Here is a 19,612-nt window from a genome sequence, read left to right as displayed (position 1 = left end):
GTCTGGACAATCTGACAGCTGAAGCTAGTGGAGACCGGGCAGAAGAACTGACTGGTATTGGCGGAGGAGGGGGAGGGAGGCTGGGTGGGATCAGCCGCGACGGAGACTTGGAGCTGGGCTCACCTATACGACACCTTTGACGTGCACATATTTATACATGAACCTGTTTATACATTATACATAAACATAATTAGCAGACTTATGAAACACTCACACACACATAAATAGCCTATAAACAGCTTATTAACACACATGAATACAAATTTACACCATTGCATAAACTTAAATTCTGATGCATGGAAGACACATTTTCAGACAAAGTTTGTATTTTTGTACAATTTCCTTTTTTTAATTTTTTTATGTGCATTCGATTTGAGTGTAAACAGAAGCCACCTTCTCCATCAGCTATGTAATGGTGGGTCAACAAGATTCTGTTGTGACAATTTCTGATTAAGCCTTGATGCGCACATAATTTAAAAAAGCGAAACTAAAAGAATTACTTCATATGTGTTCTCTCGTATGAAAACACACGGACAAAAGAACTGTTACATGATCATTTATTTTATATTATCATAGTTTTTATACATGGACATGCACGTTAAGTGTATTTTTACTTCAATACTTCTGATGATTGCTGATGGTACGTATTATCACATTTAGTTAAAAATGCCCTTAGCACTTTTCTTCCTTATTTTACACATTAATCAGTTTGTCTATTTCTTCATAGGCTTTACTGTGCGTGGTCCATCTGGTCCTCTGGTTTCTCACCTGGGATCTCCAGTGGTTTTACCTTGTTATGTTGATGAACCTTTACCAATGGAGGGTCTGGAGGTGGAATGGAGAAGAACAGACTCAGAGACTCTGGTTCATTTGTTTCTAGATGGTGAAAGTCGAGCAGAGGTCCAGCAGCAGGATTATCATGATAGAGCTCATTTCTTTACTGATCAGATTCAACATGGAAACTTCTCCCTCCGTCTGGACAATCTGAGAACAGAAGACAAAGGCGTTTACAGATGTAAAGTTTACAGTCAACAGTTTGCTGACAAAACTTTAGTTGAAATAAAAGATGTTGGTAAGTGTGTATGGAATGATTCCAGTTCTACTTTAAATTTGAAACAGTTTTTTAACAAAAACGGCTACTGAATGTATGTAATATTTTATTCTGTTATACGTATTTCTTTTAGAGTACTTGCAAGTATCAGGATCAGATGAGTCTATATCAGCGTCTGTGGGTGAGGACGTCACTCTGAACTGCTCTGTAGACTCTCACATCAAACCTGAACACATTGAAGAGGTTTCATGGAGGAAAACCGATGAAGATGAAGATATTCTGGTTCTGCTCTATCAAAACAATGAGGCTTTTCCAGATTCATCAGATGAGCGATACAGAGACAGAGTTGAGTTCTTCACTGATGAAATCCCCAAAGGAAACTTCTCTCTCAGACTGAAGAGTGTCAGAACTGAGGACAAAGGAGTTTACATGTGTGAAGTGTTTGCTGGAGTACTTTCAGCCAATACAACTGTAGTACTGGAGCAACTGTGTGAGTCAACAAAACATGGCAAATAAATACTTTGGAAAACATTGACACTTTATTGCCATTTGTACTTGGTGTAAACAAGATGCTTTTTATTGCTAGTTATGGTGCAAACTATTTATTTTCTGTACACAGTATAAATGACATACACTAAAACAGAATGAATGTTCTTAACTGCACATTAATCTAAATATTTCTCTATAAGAAACAATGACCAAATATAGTAAGTTCAGATGTAAAAGTTGTGTTTGTGTTTCATAGATTTCTCTACTTTGCACATAATGATGTTGGTTTTGTGTTTTGATGCTGCATCTGGAGCTGCACTTTGGCTCTGCTGTATGATTTACCGCAGATCAAAAAACACAGGTGCTTTTTTTTATTTCTTGGGATTTATCTCTGTATGTTTCACCATAAATGTCTTTTAATTATTCTGTATCTTCCCTCCAGTCACTAGCAGAAAAATCTGGAATCTTCAGGTTTCTCTGGTCTTTTGTCCAAACATCTGTATGTTTTTTGTCTTCATCTTCTACGGTCTTACTGAAGGTGAGTTAAGTACAAAAGTACAAGTTTAGTGTCTTAATTTTTGTATCTGTTCCTTTTCTTCTACTTCTTCTTCTTACTATGGCAGCCCATAGAAAAAGTTGTGAAAATGGGCACAGAGATATAGAGGAAGGTTGTAGCTTTAATTTGACTTATTTGGTGTAAGTCTTTCAAACAATCTAGCACCACCAATGGGTCATAAATGCACTACTGTTTTTTTTTTGCCAATAACCTTTGAACCAAGGCCTAATTGCTTAATTACAACGCTGCTTCTCCTACACATTTTATGCAATCTTCACCAAATTGTGCTCCGATGATCATGAGGCAGAGACACAAGAACGTTATCACTTTTATTTTTATATTAAAAATCATTCCCATGAATGGTTTCTCGAATTTGACATCAGTGATGTGAGGCTACATCTCTGGAATGCTTTAGGGTATTTAGACCAACCTTGGTGTGTCTTATAAGAACCACAGCCACAGTATTTTTGCTTATAACTTCTGAACAGTTTGACCAAAAATAACGAAACTGGTCTCTTTAGGTTCGTTGTTAGTCTGGCTATGACCAGATCAAGCTCAATCTCTTCAGATTTAACATTAGTCTGGGGAGTCTGCTATGTATTTTCTACTGCACAAGAGGTGTGATCAACGGGCATACTTCAGATGACTCTGTACGCAATTGGATAGTCCTTCAACCAATCAGACCAACAATCCGAGTGATGTACTTTGTGAAAACTCCAGGCAGGAAATGTGTAACCAAACGTGTTGATCAGCGATTTGCAGAAGCAGCAATGGAATCGAGCGTTTTTTTCAGTTTATGAAAAAAAAAAACATGAAAGTTAGTGGTATTTACACCCACTCGAGCAATTTGTTTGCTAAAAAGAAGCCATTGAGCATCGTCGAGAGGTTAAAAGGAATTGGACTGAGCCGTGACGGCTCTGGAATTGGATTGTATTAAATCCGTCAATAGCGCGCCAGGTGGATAAGCCAGTTTGTGATTGGTTCCCGCAAATTTGTAAAGGAAGCAGCAGAGATAAATGTACAGGTTTCCAGCCTGAGCTGCAGGGCGAAATCAAATCGCTGGCAGATCAGGCTGGGTTTACCCAGTCTAGTTCATTGCAACATGCGGAGTAGATTGATAGCTAATTCCCATGTTGGTAATTTAGATTTTTGCCGTAAAATGCTATACTTTACGAATGCATTGGCATATCAGTAAGAAATTCGGTATTTGTCAACGACACTATGCCCATTTTTATGCCCATGACAATTATGATGAAATGATAATAGCTTTCGACTAATTTTAACTGTCATCATCTTGATAGGTTCCTTGGGTCATGCTGAGAACAGCAATACCAATTTTGTCATATTTTCAATTCAATTCAAGTTTATTTGTATAGCGCTTTTCACAATACACATCATTTCAAAGCAGTCAGAGATACAGAAAGTGCATGAGTCCACATTACAATTTAGAGTGTTCTGTTATCAGAGGTAACTGTCTAAGTTAAGTATTTCAGAAATGTATACATATATAAAGTCACAGTTAGCTAAAAATGATATATGGCCGAGCTTGCTGTCCGGCTTTTTTAATATTACCGAAATGTGTTTTTCGATTCTTCTCCTACCAATTTTGTCCAATCTTTACTAAATTTTGCTCAGATGATCAGATTAGGCTATATATTTTTTTCAATATTCTAAATTGTTCCTGAGATGTGATTTTACTAAATTGACGTTGAGCATGTCGTCAGGCTATATATCTGCAACACTTCGTTGTATTGAGACAAAACTTGGTACATGTCATCACATGACCATGTGAACTGAGGGTAGTTGCACAGTTTTGGCACAGTGCCACCTACTGGTCAAGTGACATAAAAATTGGCATTTTGCATAATATCTGAACAGTTTGGCGGAAATTATGAGATTGGTCTTATTACATTAAATGCAACATATCAAGTTGATTATATACAGTTTTCCCATGTCAACCATTTTGGGCGTCGGCCATTTTGAATTTTGTCAACAAATGCTATATTTTATAAATGCTTTGCCAAATGCATAAGAAACTTGACGTGTCTTTGGCACCATGCCCTGAAGCAACCTATGAAGTTTTGGGCCAGTACCACCTAGTGATCAAAAGACATAACAAAACATAATACAAAAAATTACTTAAAATACAGAGCTGTATTCCAATACATAATCCAGTGGTATACATTTTTTGACACTGTGCCATTTAGTCTGTATACCATTTCCGAACTCGTCCTTGACCATTGTCCAATCTTCACCAAATTCCACACAGATTAGTGTTTTATGTAATATCTTGGCTAAGACCTGCCTGGCAACAAGAAAACTAATGTCCTGATTGGTAGATAATTGCAAAAGTCCTCTTCTCATTGAATTGTATAACATTTGCCCAAAAAGAATCACCATAATGCTACAACCAATCAAACTTTATACAATTGATGGTCATGCTTCTGCCCCATTATTGCTGCATGGAGCTATATTTATATAGTAGTTATATACAGATATATGTTAATATATAGCCTATAGGCTACACAATATTAAGAATATGGCACATTTTCTGTCTTGAAATATTCATTTTTTCATGATGAGAAATTTACATAAGATTGTTTTTTTTTTTTGTCCTATATCATCTAATGACCATCATTTAATATTCTGTTCCAGGATTTCTGCCTGAGATCATCACCTGCTGTGCTCTTAATATTCTGAGGTTTTTCATGCTGATTTTGGCTTTGTCCTATTTCAATTATCTTCAAGGTATGTTTTACCATGTACAGATTTTTTTTTTTTTTCAGGGAGATCATTAGAATAAACATTGATGATGACATATTAGCTAATACTTAGCATAGAGTATATTAATGCTGTTACAGTTAAATACATTAAGATGTCAAATATTGAAACATGGTCAAGATCCCTATGCCTAACTCAAGATGAATGCATAAAGACAACATGTTTTTATTTTATTTTTAAAAACCTGGTGTCTGCTGGGTGACTAGCAACCATGCTTCAAAATTTGATAAGAATATTTAATAGAGGGGCAAATTACTCAAGCAGAACAGGATGAGCAAACATCATAGTGCTTTATAAAATATTAATATGGTATTTTCAATGTTTTGTTTACAGACAACATTAAAACATGGATGAGGTTATCATGTAGAACATTTTTTTTTATGGTTTTCACCATTATTGTTTATTCAGGTAGGTACATCCACATTTTGCACAGAAGTCATGCTCATTATTCTGATATTAAAAGTAATTAAAAATGTTTCACTGACCGTTGACCTTGGCATTGCAAGCGCCATGCTCTACTGTTTGAGCTATAAGAACTAAAGCCTTCCTATAGCTCAAACAGTAGAGTGTTGTCGCTTGCAACGCCAAGGTAATGGGTTCAGTTCCCAGGGAAAGCAAGAACTGATAAGAATGTAAATTTATACCTTGAAATGCAATGTAAGTTGCTTTGGATAAAAGCGTCTGCCAAATGCATAAATGTAAACTAAACATTCTTCATCATTCTGAAATAAGATGAGGTTATCTCCACATAAAATAGAACAGCCTTATTTAATAAAAACAAATGTTCACAAACATTTGCACAGTTCACTACAGCTTAAGGTCTATACTTATCTTGTACAGTCACATCTTTTTTGGGCATTTCATTTTCATCTGTTCCTCTGGCAGTTTTTTTTATAGATGCCTGGAAAAAGAGTGCACATTATAAGACCTCTGGATGGCGCATAATTTTTGGAATGTTTTTTGGATTTGTTGTGCTGCTCTCTTTCGTTTTGAGTAGAGGTAAGAGTTTCTGAATAATTTGTTTCCATAAGTTATTATAGCTGAGTGTCAGGCTAAGAAAAAAAAAAAACTTCCCTCTTCTGAAGTACTCAACATGCTAACAACAGGCGAATAAGAGACATAATTTATTATACAAAAGTGTCAATGTCTACATTAAAAATTTTTTATCTGAGGTCACGTAAAACCCACATGGTTCATGGGTTCACTAAACTTGCCACCTAGTGGCGAAACATTGAAATTTGGTGAAATAGTTTTGACAAATTTAAAGCGCACTCTGAACCATAGTCTTTTGAAAGCAGCCAATCGCTAGTGGCTGTGGATCACTATGACTGTGTGGGCAGTTTCACTTGATAATGCCAGTATACTGATGCAAGTTTTTTTTCGCTTATTCATCCCACAAGTTATAGACATACTTAAAGGGATAGTTCGCCCAAAAATGATATTTAAGCCATGATTTACTCACCCTCAAGCCGTTCGAGATGCATATGTCAATCTTTTTTCAGACGAACACATTTTCAGTTATTTTAGAAAATGTCTTAGATCTTCCAGTGGTTATAATGTGAAGCAATGGGGTCCAGCTGCTCCAAGTCGCAAATTGTGCATGCATCCTTCACAAAAATAATCCATCCGGCTCCAGGGGGATAAACGAAGGCCTTCTGAGGGTAATCCGTGCGGTTTTGTCGTAAAAATATACATATTTAAAACTTTATAAACGAAAATAACTGGCTTCCGGTGGCGGTCGGTGCGCGTTCATGGAGATGGATGCTGGCATATGACGTAGGACGTAACGTAGGAAGCGTTGTGACGTAGAACGAACGCAGAGTTTTGTTTTGCTCTGCTCTCTGGCTGCGCTGTCACGCTCGTTCTACGTCACGACGCTTCCATCTCTTCTATTTTTTCTGTTCTTGTCGTTTCTTTTTCCTTCAGTGATTCAGCTTGTTTTCATCAGGTGTCGTCATTAATGCTCAAGTATCACTTAATTAATCACTTATGTCATTAACATTGCTTCAGTGTTACTTTTTTAACACTCTTGAGTATAGATTATATAAACACAGAGTGTTATTTTATCACTGGGGGTTTCCTGTGCTTTAGCAGTTGCAGTAGTCACATTTTATCAATAAATGAACATGTTATTAGAATAGCGGTGTTTTTTGAGCCCAGGATAAATCCGTTTTGTTTTAACACAGAGGCAGAACATTCAGAAGCGCAGAGACAGCAGACTGAGACAAACCAACAAGAATCAAATGCATGTAATTACACACTACTGACAATATGAATCACTTTATTTCTTATTTTCTTGATTTATCCAATATTTATAAAAACCCTCATAATTGTATTAATGCAAAAGACAACTAGATGTACCGCATGGCGGTACAAAATATGACCGCCGCTCAGGCCTGCACTGGCTTTCCACAAAAATAAATGACGTGAAGCAATTTGGCTGTATTGCGTGTTTATGTATATAAGTTGTATATTTTAAAAGACTGTCTGGAGTATTCCTGTGGATCATGGATAATTTAGAGTTTTGTAATTATTTGCTATTACTATTTAAGTTTTATATCAAAAGTCATTAGTTTAGACACTTAACATCCGTAATGTGAAAATGTCACATTCATAACAGTGGTTTTCCCTACATAATGTATTATAAAAATGAGTTTCAAAAACACACTTATTGTATTCAAGCAAGTCTTTTTCATGCTACATTGGTAACAACAAACAGCTTTTTAAACAAAAACAAAACAAAATTAAACTCATTCCCACTGTACCTAGTAGAACACTTAAGTAAATGTCCCATTGAAATTAATGGGATTTTATGGATTTAGGTGAAGAAAGTGTACACATAATACATTTTGGTCTGTACCATGAAAAGAAAACTGATTCAACTATATAAACTATATATTATAAAAAAAAACCTAGGGTCCAAACTGCGGTCCTGAAAATACTGGGACCATGACTGGGACCTCCTCTCGACGCTTCACACTCCAGTCCAGTGAGTGGCGGTAAGACACATACGTTTGTTTACAAACCTCCATTAAACCTCAGAGGAAGAAGATTTTTCAGCATGATCTCTGCTGTTATGTCGAGGTGCTGGCTCAATACAAACTGTTAGAATGTGCTTTTAGTGTATAGAAAGACAAACGTGTATGAATCAGGTCAATACATGCCTGTAATAATTCCATTCTCATAGAAGTGACTAAGTTTTGAAGCAAGCAGGAATATCTGGAGGAGTATCAACTGAACTGAGATCTGCTGCTGTGAAGATGGTGTTTGTTAAAGAGGAGAGTGAGGAGGACATGAGTGAACCAGAAACCTGGAGAATAAAACACGAGGAACAAGGAGGTCGGTGTCTATTTTTCATGTTCATCTTTTTGACTGGTGTGGTAGGCCTACATTAAGAATTCCTTAATGTAAAAACAAGTCCTAAATTCCCATTCAAATGGCTTCATCCACGTGTCAAATATCTTAAAAATTCAACTGAACTGGCGCAGCGATAAGATTTAGATTTTATTTTTGCCCGTTGCTTTTTTGAATCTCAAAACTGTGTGCAACTCGTCATACAGATTCACTTTTGTTTTTAAGTGAACGTAATCCATTTGTGCGGGCAAAGGTTTACCTTTTTTTACAGAATTCTTACTGCATTTTTCTATGGCGTTATTATAATGACAACTGTCGCCAGCGCATATTGTGATTGTAACGCGAGAGCACGCGGGTTTCCTTTGTTCTCGCACAAAACTGGACGCGCGCGCTCTCCAATGTCCTGTTTAGTAGCCTACATCCCTAATTAGTTGTGAGTTTGGTCTTTTATCACATTAAGCGTTTTATATGTCCTGATGGCAGGGGAATCCTGGAGTATGACATATAAGGGAAACCCTAGTACTGCAGCACAGCACTGCAATATAGCCTAAAGTTTATAATTTAAAACAACCGAGAGAAATATGTCTACTTCAGATTTAACGTTTCATGTGTAACTTACATCAGCATGGGGGAAACGAAGTAAAAACAGTCTTACAAGCCTTCACAAGTAAACGTGCAGACTAAAATGTAAACACAACCTTTGTCTTTATCATCCTTTCCATATACTGGCCCTGATAATCATCACAAATACAAGCTTGCTCCATTTCTGTAAATCCGTTTTTATGATTGAAGGACTCTCTCTACCTGTTGCTCTGGTCTTCGTCAACAGCCGCTTGCAACTCCTGCTGGTGAGCTGACTAACAGCAGATGGACGTTATGGATCTACTACTATTACTGCAGTTCCCAGATATGCAATGTCAAATTTTCTGTCGAATTTGAACCACTGAATTTGTGGAAGCAAATTTGTATAGTGAAATAAAATGTACTTTTTTTAAACAGACCTGATATTTTGGAAGTGAAATCTTACAGGTGAATATGGATTATTTAATTTTTAATAATGTTGTGAAATGTTTTGAATTTAATTATTCACAGCTTAAATATACGTCCATATTGAATTTTAGCCCATAAAAATGCAAGCCCGAAAAAATGCAATGCAAGCATTGTTAATGAAATGTATTATTTTTTTTTTTTATTAAAGGAGAACTTGGTAACTTTTTTAACGTAATAAAACTGTCTAGAAATTATTTGGATGGTTAAACAACCTGTTCTGGTGATATTGGTGACTTTCCCCGCTCCCCCCAGCGTTCCCAGGCGGAAAACCAACCTTGCAACTTGGGGACTACCGTCCCGGCAAGATAGAAATTGGAAGTCTCGTGAGAAGCGAGAACGAGAATGAGAACGAGCGCGAAACACAAATTGCTTTACGGCAATTCGACATAAACAAACACGCATGTATGATGTATTACCAGATTACCCACCTCAGTAGACATAGCTCCACACCATACAGTTGGCTTGCTCCGATCATAACAAACGCACATGAGCAGCGGTAGAGAGGGGGAGGAGGCCGCCGCAAGTGAGTTTTTTACGACCGTTTTGTGAAATATACACCCTCCCACAGCTGTAGGGGGAGCTCGTGGGGAAAACATGCAACAACAAAAGGGAAAATCAGCGAAGAAGTGAGTAGAGTTCGCTAGAGTTACCGAGTTCTCCTTTAATGCAATTCAACAAGCTTTTTTTTGTTTCAAAAACATCTTCGTATAAACTACAAAAATGCAAATTTGTGAAAATAGTGATATAATGCACATACCTAGTATGTGTTCAGTCTAATAAGTCTGAATTCTCGGTTAACCAAACCTTGCTTACTCAATGTATGCCTGGTTCCAAAAACGTGTCCGACTCCGGGAGTAAGATCATCCAACTCATCCACTACATAGCAAATGATTTTTAAAGACAAAATCTTCTAGCTTTCAGCTTATTTAGAATAATAATTATGTATTATTTAAATATTATTTATGTTATTATTATACTTAATCTATCACACATGTAAAAAAATGTTGTTGATCAATTATCACGCAGTTTAAATGAATAAATAGCCTATATAAAGGTAATATAAATACGCTTTAGAATCAATAGATAAAGCTATAAAATGATTACATGTAAGCTTAAATGTTCAATTTCAACTTCACAACTTTTACTTGCACTGATATAGAAAGACTTTTTGCGTTAGTTGTTCTATTTCATAGACAGCTATTTTACATTTAGCCTATTAATTTAGCAGCCGCTTTTATCCAAAGCGACTTACCCCCAATTTCCACCAGATGCGGAACGGCTGCGGAACGGCTCCGCTGCGTGACAGCTCCGTGTTCCGTCGTCCGTCAATACCCACCAGGTCCGGATTTGTTGCGGAACGGCTGCGGTCATGACTGACAGCTGAAGTCACAAGGACCCACGAGATCTCGCAAATTCACGTATGATCGCGCGATATAAGTGCTGAATTGCTGCGGAGCTCTCCGGCATCCGGCAAAAATAGAAGCGCTGCGTATCTGCTCCGGAGGGCTGCGGATCGCCGGAGTCGGAACGCAGCTGTACGGCATTCAGTGGAAATACACTCATTGACTTTAATGGAAACCTATTGACTCCGCCGCTGTGTCGGAGCCGTAACGCAGCCGGTGGAAATTGGGGGTTACAAATGAGAACAATAGAAGCAGTTAAACTAACAGTAGGACAACAATATGCAAGTGCTATGACCCTTCTCAGTTTAATCTAACGCAGTACATGTACATTTTTTTTTTTTTTTTTTTATAAATAGAATAGAAGAGTAAGTGTTAGTATTACTGGATCAAGTGCTGCCGAAAAAGATGCGTCTTCAGCCGTTTCTTAAAAATGGCTATGGACTCAGCAGCTCTGGTTGAGTTAGGCAGATCATTCCACCAGCAGGGAACAGTCATGGTAAAAGTCAGAGAAAGAGATTGTGTGCCTGTTTGAGATGGCACCACCAGACAACGTTCGCTTGCAGAGGGCAAGTTTCTGGATGGCACATAAGTCTGAAGTAATGAGTTTAGGTAAAAGGGAGCAGAGCCAGTGGTTGTTCTGTAGGCAAAGCATTACAATAGACCAGTCTGGATAGAACAAGTGCTTGGACAAGGAGTTATGTAGCATGCCATGATAGGAAGGGCCTGATCCTCCTAATGTTGTACAAGGCAAATCTGCATGACCGGGCAGTTCTAGCAATGTGGTCTGTGAAGTTCAATTGATCATCAATCACAACTCCAAGGTTCCTGGCTGACCTTGATGGAGTTATAGATGACAAGCCTAGCTGAATGGTGAAGTTGTGATGAAGTGTTGGGTTGGCCGGGACCACAAGTAGCTCTGTCTTCGCAACGTTTAGTTGAAGGTTGTGGTCCTTCATCCAGCCAGAAATTTGTGTCAGGCAGGCTGAGATGTGAGCAGGTACCGTCGGATCATCAGGCTGGAATGAGAGGTAGAGGTGTGTGTCATCAGGGTAGCAGTGATAGGAAAAGCCATGTTTCTGAATCACAGATCCTAGTGATGTCATGTAGATGGTGAAGAGAAGTGGTCCAAGCACTGAGCCCTGAGGCACTCCAGTAGCTAGATGTTGGGTCTTAGACATCACACCTCTCAACGACACCCTAAAGGACCTACCTGAGAGGTAAGACTTGAACCATTGGAGTGCGGTTCCCGAGATGCCCTTCATCTTTAGGATTGACAGGAGGATCTGGTGGTTAACTGTGTCAAAGGCAGCAGACAGATCCAGCAGGATGAGAACTGAGGATTTGGAAGCTGCTCTTGCCAGTCTCAGAGCTTCAATTACTGAGAGCAGTAGTGGTGGTGGTTTTATTTATGAAGAATGTTGCAAAATTGTCAGCTGTTAGGGTTGATGAAGGAGGAGGAGAAGGAGGAGGAGGGTTGGGAGGAGAGGAGAAGGTTTTGAAAAGCATGCGAGAGTCAGAAGAATTGTTAATTTTGTTGTGATACTAAGTCATTTTAGCAGTAGAGATATTAGCAGAGAAGGAAGAGAATAGGGATTGATAAAAGACCAAGGTCAGTCAGTAGCAGGGGTGGTAAAAGTATTCAAAAGTTATACTCGAGTAAAAGTATATATACCTAAATGAAAATGACTCCAGTAAAAGTAAGTCATCCATTCAAACATCACTTGAAAAAAAGTACAAAAATCAGATTTAAAATGTACTTCAGTACCGAAAGTAAAAAAAGTAAATATTCAAATTAACTGTAAATATCAAATTAAGCAGATCAAAAGTAAAACTCGCACGAGATGCACAACAAACAAAGGCCACTTCAGCACGCGCTTTGCTAAGGTAAACACAGTAAACAAAACAAACAAAAAAAGTTTCCTAGAAATGAAGAACCCGCTAAAATCTAATGACAAAAGTAAACACTCACAGACTGATGTTCTCTCCTGTTGCTCGACTGCTGCTTTTTACTGTGTAAGTTTGTTTAAATTCTTAATATTTTTCAATCTCGTAATATTCTGCAGAAGAGAGAATTGAATCGTGCTGCTCCTCTCGCAAGAAATTAATCGCAGTCTCGCTCTTTCTCATTATGTGATTGGCTGTTCGCTACTGGTGACACACCTAAACTCCTAAACTTGGATCAAAGCCTGAGTTGACAGAGAAAGTTGATGATCAGCATCATGGTACCAACAGAGCCTGGTTGGATTGGTTTGGTTTTGTCAATTCACAACTAATCCTGTTACCCTGAGTTTGTTCAACTACCATCATTGTACAGGCCCCTGATCATGGCTGAAGAAAACACTTTTTACACGCAAAATATTTGGCATTTTAATAATAAGATTATTTTGAGGACACTATAATATACTGGTTTTCCCACAGGATTTTGTGAAACTGTGGTGGCTGGACATTGAATTTTCAGTGTAAAGCATGATGATATGGTAACAAATCACACTGAAGTAGGCTGCTTTTAAATTAACATTTATTTAAAATAAAAGTTTATTTAAAGTTAAAGTGACACACATTCATTGCGTTTTACCCTGACATTAGAGTTCCATGTCTTACAATAATGATCTTCTCTCATCGACCCGTGACCCACCCGCCAATAATTTATTTTTTATAATTTGCCCCGTCAAAGCTGCGGATATAGCCGCGATCTGGGCATCACCATCGAACGCTTGGAGAATGGATACATGGATCCCGCAACAGAACCGTGTCGGTGGAAAAGGGGTATTGGAGCATGTGACTGTAGTTGATAGTTTTGTCGATAGCCGGAGGCGACAAGAAATTTGACGGAGGCGGCCACTTGTAATTCTCTATGCAGGAAAAACCCTGGTCAAAATTAAACACTGTATAGTCTTCACTGTATGAATTAAATATAAATTTATTAATATTAAAGATAAAAAAGTGATTCAGTCAAAAGCAGTGAGTAGTTTTTTCTTTTCTTATTAACATTAATGAAACTTATGGCAATAGTTTATGAGGCTGCTGTCCCTTTAAGAATAAATGTGCAGATATAGTTACACATCCTATTTTCTCCCTTTTGTTTTCATTCGTGTAGGACATAAGACTCTGTTTACATTGAATACTCCACAGTCCACACAATGTGCATTTTGACATAATTGTGTGTGTAGCTTTGAAAGAACTGAATTCGAGATCGAGAAGCGGCATGTGTCTGTCAGCGCGAGCACTGCATTTGAGTCCTTGTTATCGGCTTATTGTGCTTAAGTATCTTTAAGTAGTACTGTGAAGTTAAACAAGTGTAACACTTTAGAAAATCAATTTCTGAAATTTGCACCCCTACTAATTTCCTTTTATTTTTCAATTTTAACAATTGATTTTCATAATTTTAATTGTTTTCATTTTAGGCCTGGTGAAAGTGAAAGAGGAAAGACCAGATCTGAATGAAGTGGAGGAGAAACATCAGCATCAGAAAGCTCATGATGTCACTGATGGAGAGAAGCCATTGAGTTGCTCCAAAACTGAAAACAGTTGCTCACAAAGCAGCATTCAAATAACAGAAGTCGAAAGGCCTTTCACTTGTTCTCAGTGTGGAAAGACTTTACAACATAAAAGAAGCCTCATGAATCATATGTTAATTCATGCTGGAAAAGGGCCTTTCACCTGTTCTCAGTGTGGAAATACTTTCACACGTAAAGAAAACCTTAAGACTCACCTGTTAATTCATGCTGGAATAAAGTCTTTCTCCTGCTCTCAGTGCGGAAAAGGTTTTACACAGAAAGGACAACTTAATGATCATCTGTTAATTCACACTTCAGAAAAGCCTTTCACCTGCTCTCAGTGTGGAAATACTTTCACACGTAAAGAAAATCTTAAGACTCACATGTTAATTCATGCTGGAATAAAGCCTTTCACCTGCTCCCATTGTGGCAAGAGTTTTACACAGAAAGGACACCTTAATGATCATGTGTTAATTCACACTTCAGAAAAGCCTTTCATCTGTTTTCAGTGTGGAAACTCTTTCAGACATAAAGGATACCTTAAAACTCACATGTTAATTCATGCTGGAAAAAAGCCGTTCACCTGCTCCCATTGTGGCAAGAGTTTTACACAGAAAGCACACCTTAATGATCATTTGTTAATTCACACTTCAGAAAAGCCTTTCACCTGCTCTCAGTGTGGAAACACTTTCAGACGTAAAGGATACCTTAAAACTCATATGAGAATTCATGCTGGAATAAAGCCTTTCACCTGCTCCCAGTGTGGCAAGAGTTTTACACAGAAAGGACACCTTAATGATCATGTGTTAATTCACACTTCAGAAAAGCCTTTCACCTGTTCTCAGTGTGGAAACTCTTTCACACGTAAAGCAAGCCTTAAAAATCACATGTTAATTCATACTTGAAAAAGGCCTTTTACCTGCTCCCAGTGTGGAAAGACATGAGAAATCACACTGAAGCAGTGCCTTACACGTGTTAGGATAAATATGTTTGCATCTCCTTTTCTGTCTATCTAATCATTTCTTGTACTCCCTGTCTAGTCACATGCTCGTATGACGTGCTAGTTATTATCCATAAGGATCAACGTTGCATATGGTGTAATTATGAATGGAAGTGTTTGACTCTTTCAGCAAAGCTCCCCTTTCTTCTCTATATGGACTTATTCTATTTGTTGGTTTTAGCCAACACCTGAGACTTGCTATATAAACTATAGCACGAGCACAATAAAGCTGACTTTGAGTCTGCACTTCTTGTTTGTGTCATTATTGGTCCCCAGATCCCCAGATTACATAATTCATGTAATCTGTACTAATTGGCTTCTTAAAACAGATTGGCACAATTTTTGTGTTTTTCCTTTCTGTGTGTGAATAAGGAAACTGCTTGGTTGTATATGGGGCAAGATGTTTCTAGACCACTGACAGCCGAGACACTTGTTGACTTTATATACAGAAACTATAAAGGGTTCTGGACAGAACCTTTTAGGCTACATCAAATTTGTCAGGATGGTCAGAAGGCAAAATTCAATTAAACCCATATCCTAGAGAGGGATCATTTAAAGATTATATAAAAACCATGAAATCCATGGTACTAGGGGGGTGGGGAGATTTAGAGTGGGACTATAGATATATTAAGGAGTCATATAGTTTGTGGAAGTAAATGAAGGATGTTGTTGGATCAGTGGCCAGAAAAATCGAATAAGAAAAACATTTCTGAAAGAAAAAAAGTACTGGACCGCCACCGCCCTATGTGCAGGCAACAAGCATTTCCACTCACAGCTCGTGGAAAAAGGAACTGTGTACTTCACATTCTCCTGTGCGATACCCAGACTTAAATGATCCTCAAATAATGACAGCATGTCCACCTAGCACTTCAGATGTGCAGAATGCAATGTCTCTTTCTCTTTCTCTCACACCCCTCGCCAGTCTGGGAGGGGTGGGGGTACAGGTCTTCTCATTTCTAACGATTGGAAATACTCAACTCTGTCTTCTCTATGCAATAATAACTCGTTTGAATATCATGCTATTACACTTACAACTCCCAGTATGATCCATATTGTAGTAATATATCCCCCCCCCCCCCCCCCCCCCCAGGTCAACTGGGAAGCTTTGTAGAGAAGCTGAATGTGCTGATGTCCTCTTTCCCTGAGGATGGCACCCCACTTGTAGTCTTTGGTGATTTCAACATTCATCTATAGAAGTTGAATGCAACAGACTTCATCTCTCTCCTAGCCTCATTCGATCTCAAACAGCTCATCACCTCAGGTACTCACAAATCAGGCAACCAGCTGGATCTGGTTTACACACGCAACTGCATCACAGAGAACATTTTGGTGAAACCTCTACAAGTTTCAGATAATTTCCTCATTACTTTCGAGTGTCCTCTTATCTTCCCTCACCCTCACAATTCTCATCTCTGGATGTGAATACCGCAACGGATACCTTATGCTCCATTTTAACATCTTCTTTGGACAATATCTGCCCTCTCTCCTCCAGTCCAGCACTCGTTACTCCCTCGAACCCCTGGTTATCTGAGGTTCTTTGTAAACACTGGACCAAACTCAGGGCAGCAGAGAGGAAATGGCACAAATCAAAAGACACATCTGACCCAAGTATGTATCAATCTCTGCTCTCATCCTTTGCTGTTGATGTTCATGCTGCAAAATCTTCATATTTCCACAACAAGATCAACAGCGCCTCTAACACACGATCACTTTTCAAGACATTCAACTCTCTCCTCTGTCCACCTCCACCACCACCCACCTCCTCTTTAACGGCTGATGATTTTGCTAACTTCTTCACCAACAAAACAACAACTATCAGCATTCAGTTCTCAGCTCCACACACACAGGAACCCAGACCAACCTCTCCCACAGCCAATATCCCTCTCTCCTCCTTCTCTCCACTAACCGAGGAAGAAGTATCTAAACTTCTCCTCTCCAGTCATCCTACAACTTGCCCTCTAGACCTCATCCCCTCACACCTTCTACAAGCCATCTCTCCCACACTTCTTCCAGCACTCACACACATCATCAACTCATCCCTCCATACTGCATTCAAGCAGGCTCGGGTAACACCACTGCTCAAAAAACCAACATTAAACACATCACTTGTAGAGAATTACAGACCTGTCTCTCTCCAACCATTCATTGCGAAAACACTTGAACGAGTTGCTTTCAACCAAGTAACATCCTTCCTGTCTCTGAAAAACCAGCTGGATGTCAACCAATCTGGCTTCAAGAAAGGGTATTCAACCGAGACTGCATTACTGTCGGTCACAGAAGCACTATGGACCGCAAAAGCTGCTTCCATATCTTCAGTTCTCATTCTCCTGGATCTGTCTGTTGCCTTCGACACTGTGAATCATCAGATCCTTCTGTCCACCCTCTCATCACTGGGCATCACAGGTACTCCTCTCCACTGGTTTGAGTCCTATCTCACAGGTAGATCCTTCAGGGTCACATGGAGAAGCGAGGTATCCAAAGCACATCAACTGACCACAGGGGTTCCTCAGGGTTCAGTTCTTGGACCCCTCCTCTTCTCCATCTACACCACATCACTGGGACACATCATACAGGCACATGGTTTCTCTTACCATTGCTATGCTGATGACACACAGCTCTTCCTCTCATTTCAGCTCGATGATCCCACAGTAGCTCCACGGATCTCAAGCTGTCTGGCGGAGATCTCGGCATGGATGAAGGAACATCACCTGCAGCTCAACCTGGCAAAGACTGAGCTTCTCGTCCTCCCTGCCAATCCGTCTCTACAGCACGACTTCACTATCCAGCTAGATTCATCATCAATCACCCCATTAAGGTCGGTCAGAAATCTTGGAGTAATATATGATGACCAGCTGACCTTCACAGACCAAATTACAAAGACAGCTCAATCATGCAGGTTTGCACTGCACAACATCAGGAAGATCAAGCCTTTCCTAACTTAGCATTCAACACAACTTCTCGTCCAGACCCTGGTAATTTCTAGGCTTGATTACTGCAATGCTCTTCTGGCTGGACTTCCATCATGTGCAACTAAACCTCTACAAATGATTCAGAATGCTGCAGCTCGTCTTGTCTTCAACAAGCCCAAAAGGGCCCACGTCAGTCTTCTGTTCATCTCTCTGCACTGGCTACCACTTGCTGCTCACATCATGTTCAAGGCATTGACGCTTGCTTACAGATCTACCACAGGCTCAGCTCCCTCTTACTTTCACTCGCTCCTATGAGTCTACATCCCTACCAGAAGCCTACGATCGGTCAATAAGTGACAGCTTGTGGTACCATCACAGAGAGCCACAAAATCACTCTCCAGAACATTCTCATTCACAGTTCCATGCTGGTGGAGCTCTGAAACACTGCCAGCGGGACATTAAACAGGAAGTGCCTGTCCGAGCTCAAAACAGGCTTTGCGTGGGAACGCAAATATCTTTGCGAGGGAACGCAAAAGTTTTGCGTGGGAACGCAAATAACTTTGCGAGGGAACGCAAAAAGTTTTGCGTGGGAACGCAAAGTTTCTCGGGGGAGCGCAAAAGTTTTGCGAGGGAATGCAAAAGATTAAAAAAAAAAAAATCTCCCATCCTAAAAATTTTTCCACCACCACGTCCCTTTAGGTGCTCCGTAGGTCAGTTAAACCTGGCATTTTTTTTTTTGTTACAGGATTTTGAATAACATTTAATATTTTTTTTAAAAGCATGGATATATTGATATATAGGCCTACTTTAACATATGCTTAATTTTTTTTTAAGAAACACAATTTTACTAACAAAGTTTTATTTTGAAACTGTGTTTAATTTGTGACCTTTTAATTTGAAATGTAAGTCAATGACAATTGGCTGAAGCCAGAGCCAATGGTGAAAGTTGTTGGTCATTCAACAACCCCGCCCATTTTTTAGATCTCCGGTCTGCAGACATACAGTCGTGCTCAGAATTAATCATACCCCTGGTAAATATGATCAAAAATGGCTGTAAAAAATAAATCTGCATCGTTTATCCTTTTGATCTTTCATTCATCTTTTTTTTGATCGAATTTTTTATGAATAAAATATCTCTGAAGTATATTCCCATTAATATGTACCTTTTTTTAGCACACCAGGGGGACTAGGAACATGAAATTGTCCAGCTATGACTTCTTGTTTCACAGGAGTTTAAATATGAGTAAACACAAAGGCCAAATTCAGTTAATCATCCATCACAATGATTAAAACCAAAGAATATAGTTCTGATGTGCAGCAAAAGATTGTTGAGCATCACAAAATAAAAAGTGGCTGTAAGAAAATAGCTAAAGAATTGAAAATCCCCATTTTGAACATCAGGGCAATAATTAAGAAGTTATAATCAACTAAAGATGTTACGAATCTGCCTGGAAGAGGACGTGTGTCTATTGTCTTAATGGACGGTGAGGATGAAAGTTTGAGAGGCCAAAGACTCTTCAAT

General features: G+C 38.9%; 3 protein-coding genes across 5 annotated transcripts in view; 2 read left to right on the top strand and 1 right to left on the bottom strand.

The window, feature by feature from the left end:
- LOC311288685 (uncharacterized protein) overlaps positions 1-15,866 on the top strand; it is a 31,465-nt gene extending 15,599 nt beyond the window's left edge. The window contains exons 1-3 of one of the 3 annotated variants that reach the window (XM_084406200.1): positions 7,840-7,876; positions 8,065-8,216; positions 14,089-15,866. In XM_084406200.1, coding sequence (XP_084262326.1) covers positions 8,138-8,216; positions 14,089-15,086 — 1,077 coding nt within the window. In that variant the 5' untranslated portion in view covers positions 7,840-7,876; positions 8,065-8,137 and the 3' untranslated portion in view covers positions 15,087-15,866. Of the gene's footprint in view, positions 1-7,839; positions 7,877-7,910; positions 8,217-14,088 lie in introns of those variants that run through there. The other 2 variants (XM_084406199.1, XM_084406201.1) reach the window with 2 other exon arrangements.
- The window catches only part of LOC311304498 (gap junction alpha-1 protein-like), a gene marked incomplete at both ends in the record, with an annotated part of 434,020 nt that overhangs the window by 254,859 nt on the left and 159,549 nt on the right, over positions 1-19,612 (bottom strand). The window lies entirely within an intron of this gene.
- Positions 734-7,310, top strand: LOC311288675 (uncharacterized protein). Its single transcript, XM_084406188.1, has 8 exons — positions 734-1,072; positions 1,185-1,541; positions 1,797-1,901; positions 1,983-2,078; positions 4,752-4,844; positions 5,211-5,285; positions 5,763-5,876; positions 7,064-7,310. The coding sequence occupies exons 1-8, from the start codon at positions 817-819 to the stop codon at positions 7,150-7,152; spliced, it is 1,185 nt and encodes a 394-aa protein (XP_084262314.1). The 5' UTR covers positions 734-816; the 3' UTR covers positions 7,153-7,310.

The sequence above is a fragment of the Rutilus rutilus genome (assembly GCF_951802725.1).
Source record: "Rutilus rutilus genome assembly, chromosome: 1".
Classification (NCBI taxonomy): Eukaryota; Metazoa; Chordata; class Actinopteri; order Cypriniformes; family Leuciscidae; genus Rutilus; species Rutilus rutilus.
The sequence above is the reverse complement of the archived record's forward strand: the minus strand, read 5'-3'. Positions and strand labels throughout refer to the sequence as shown.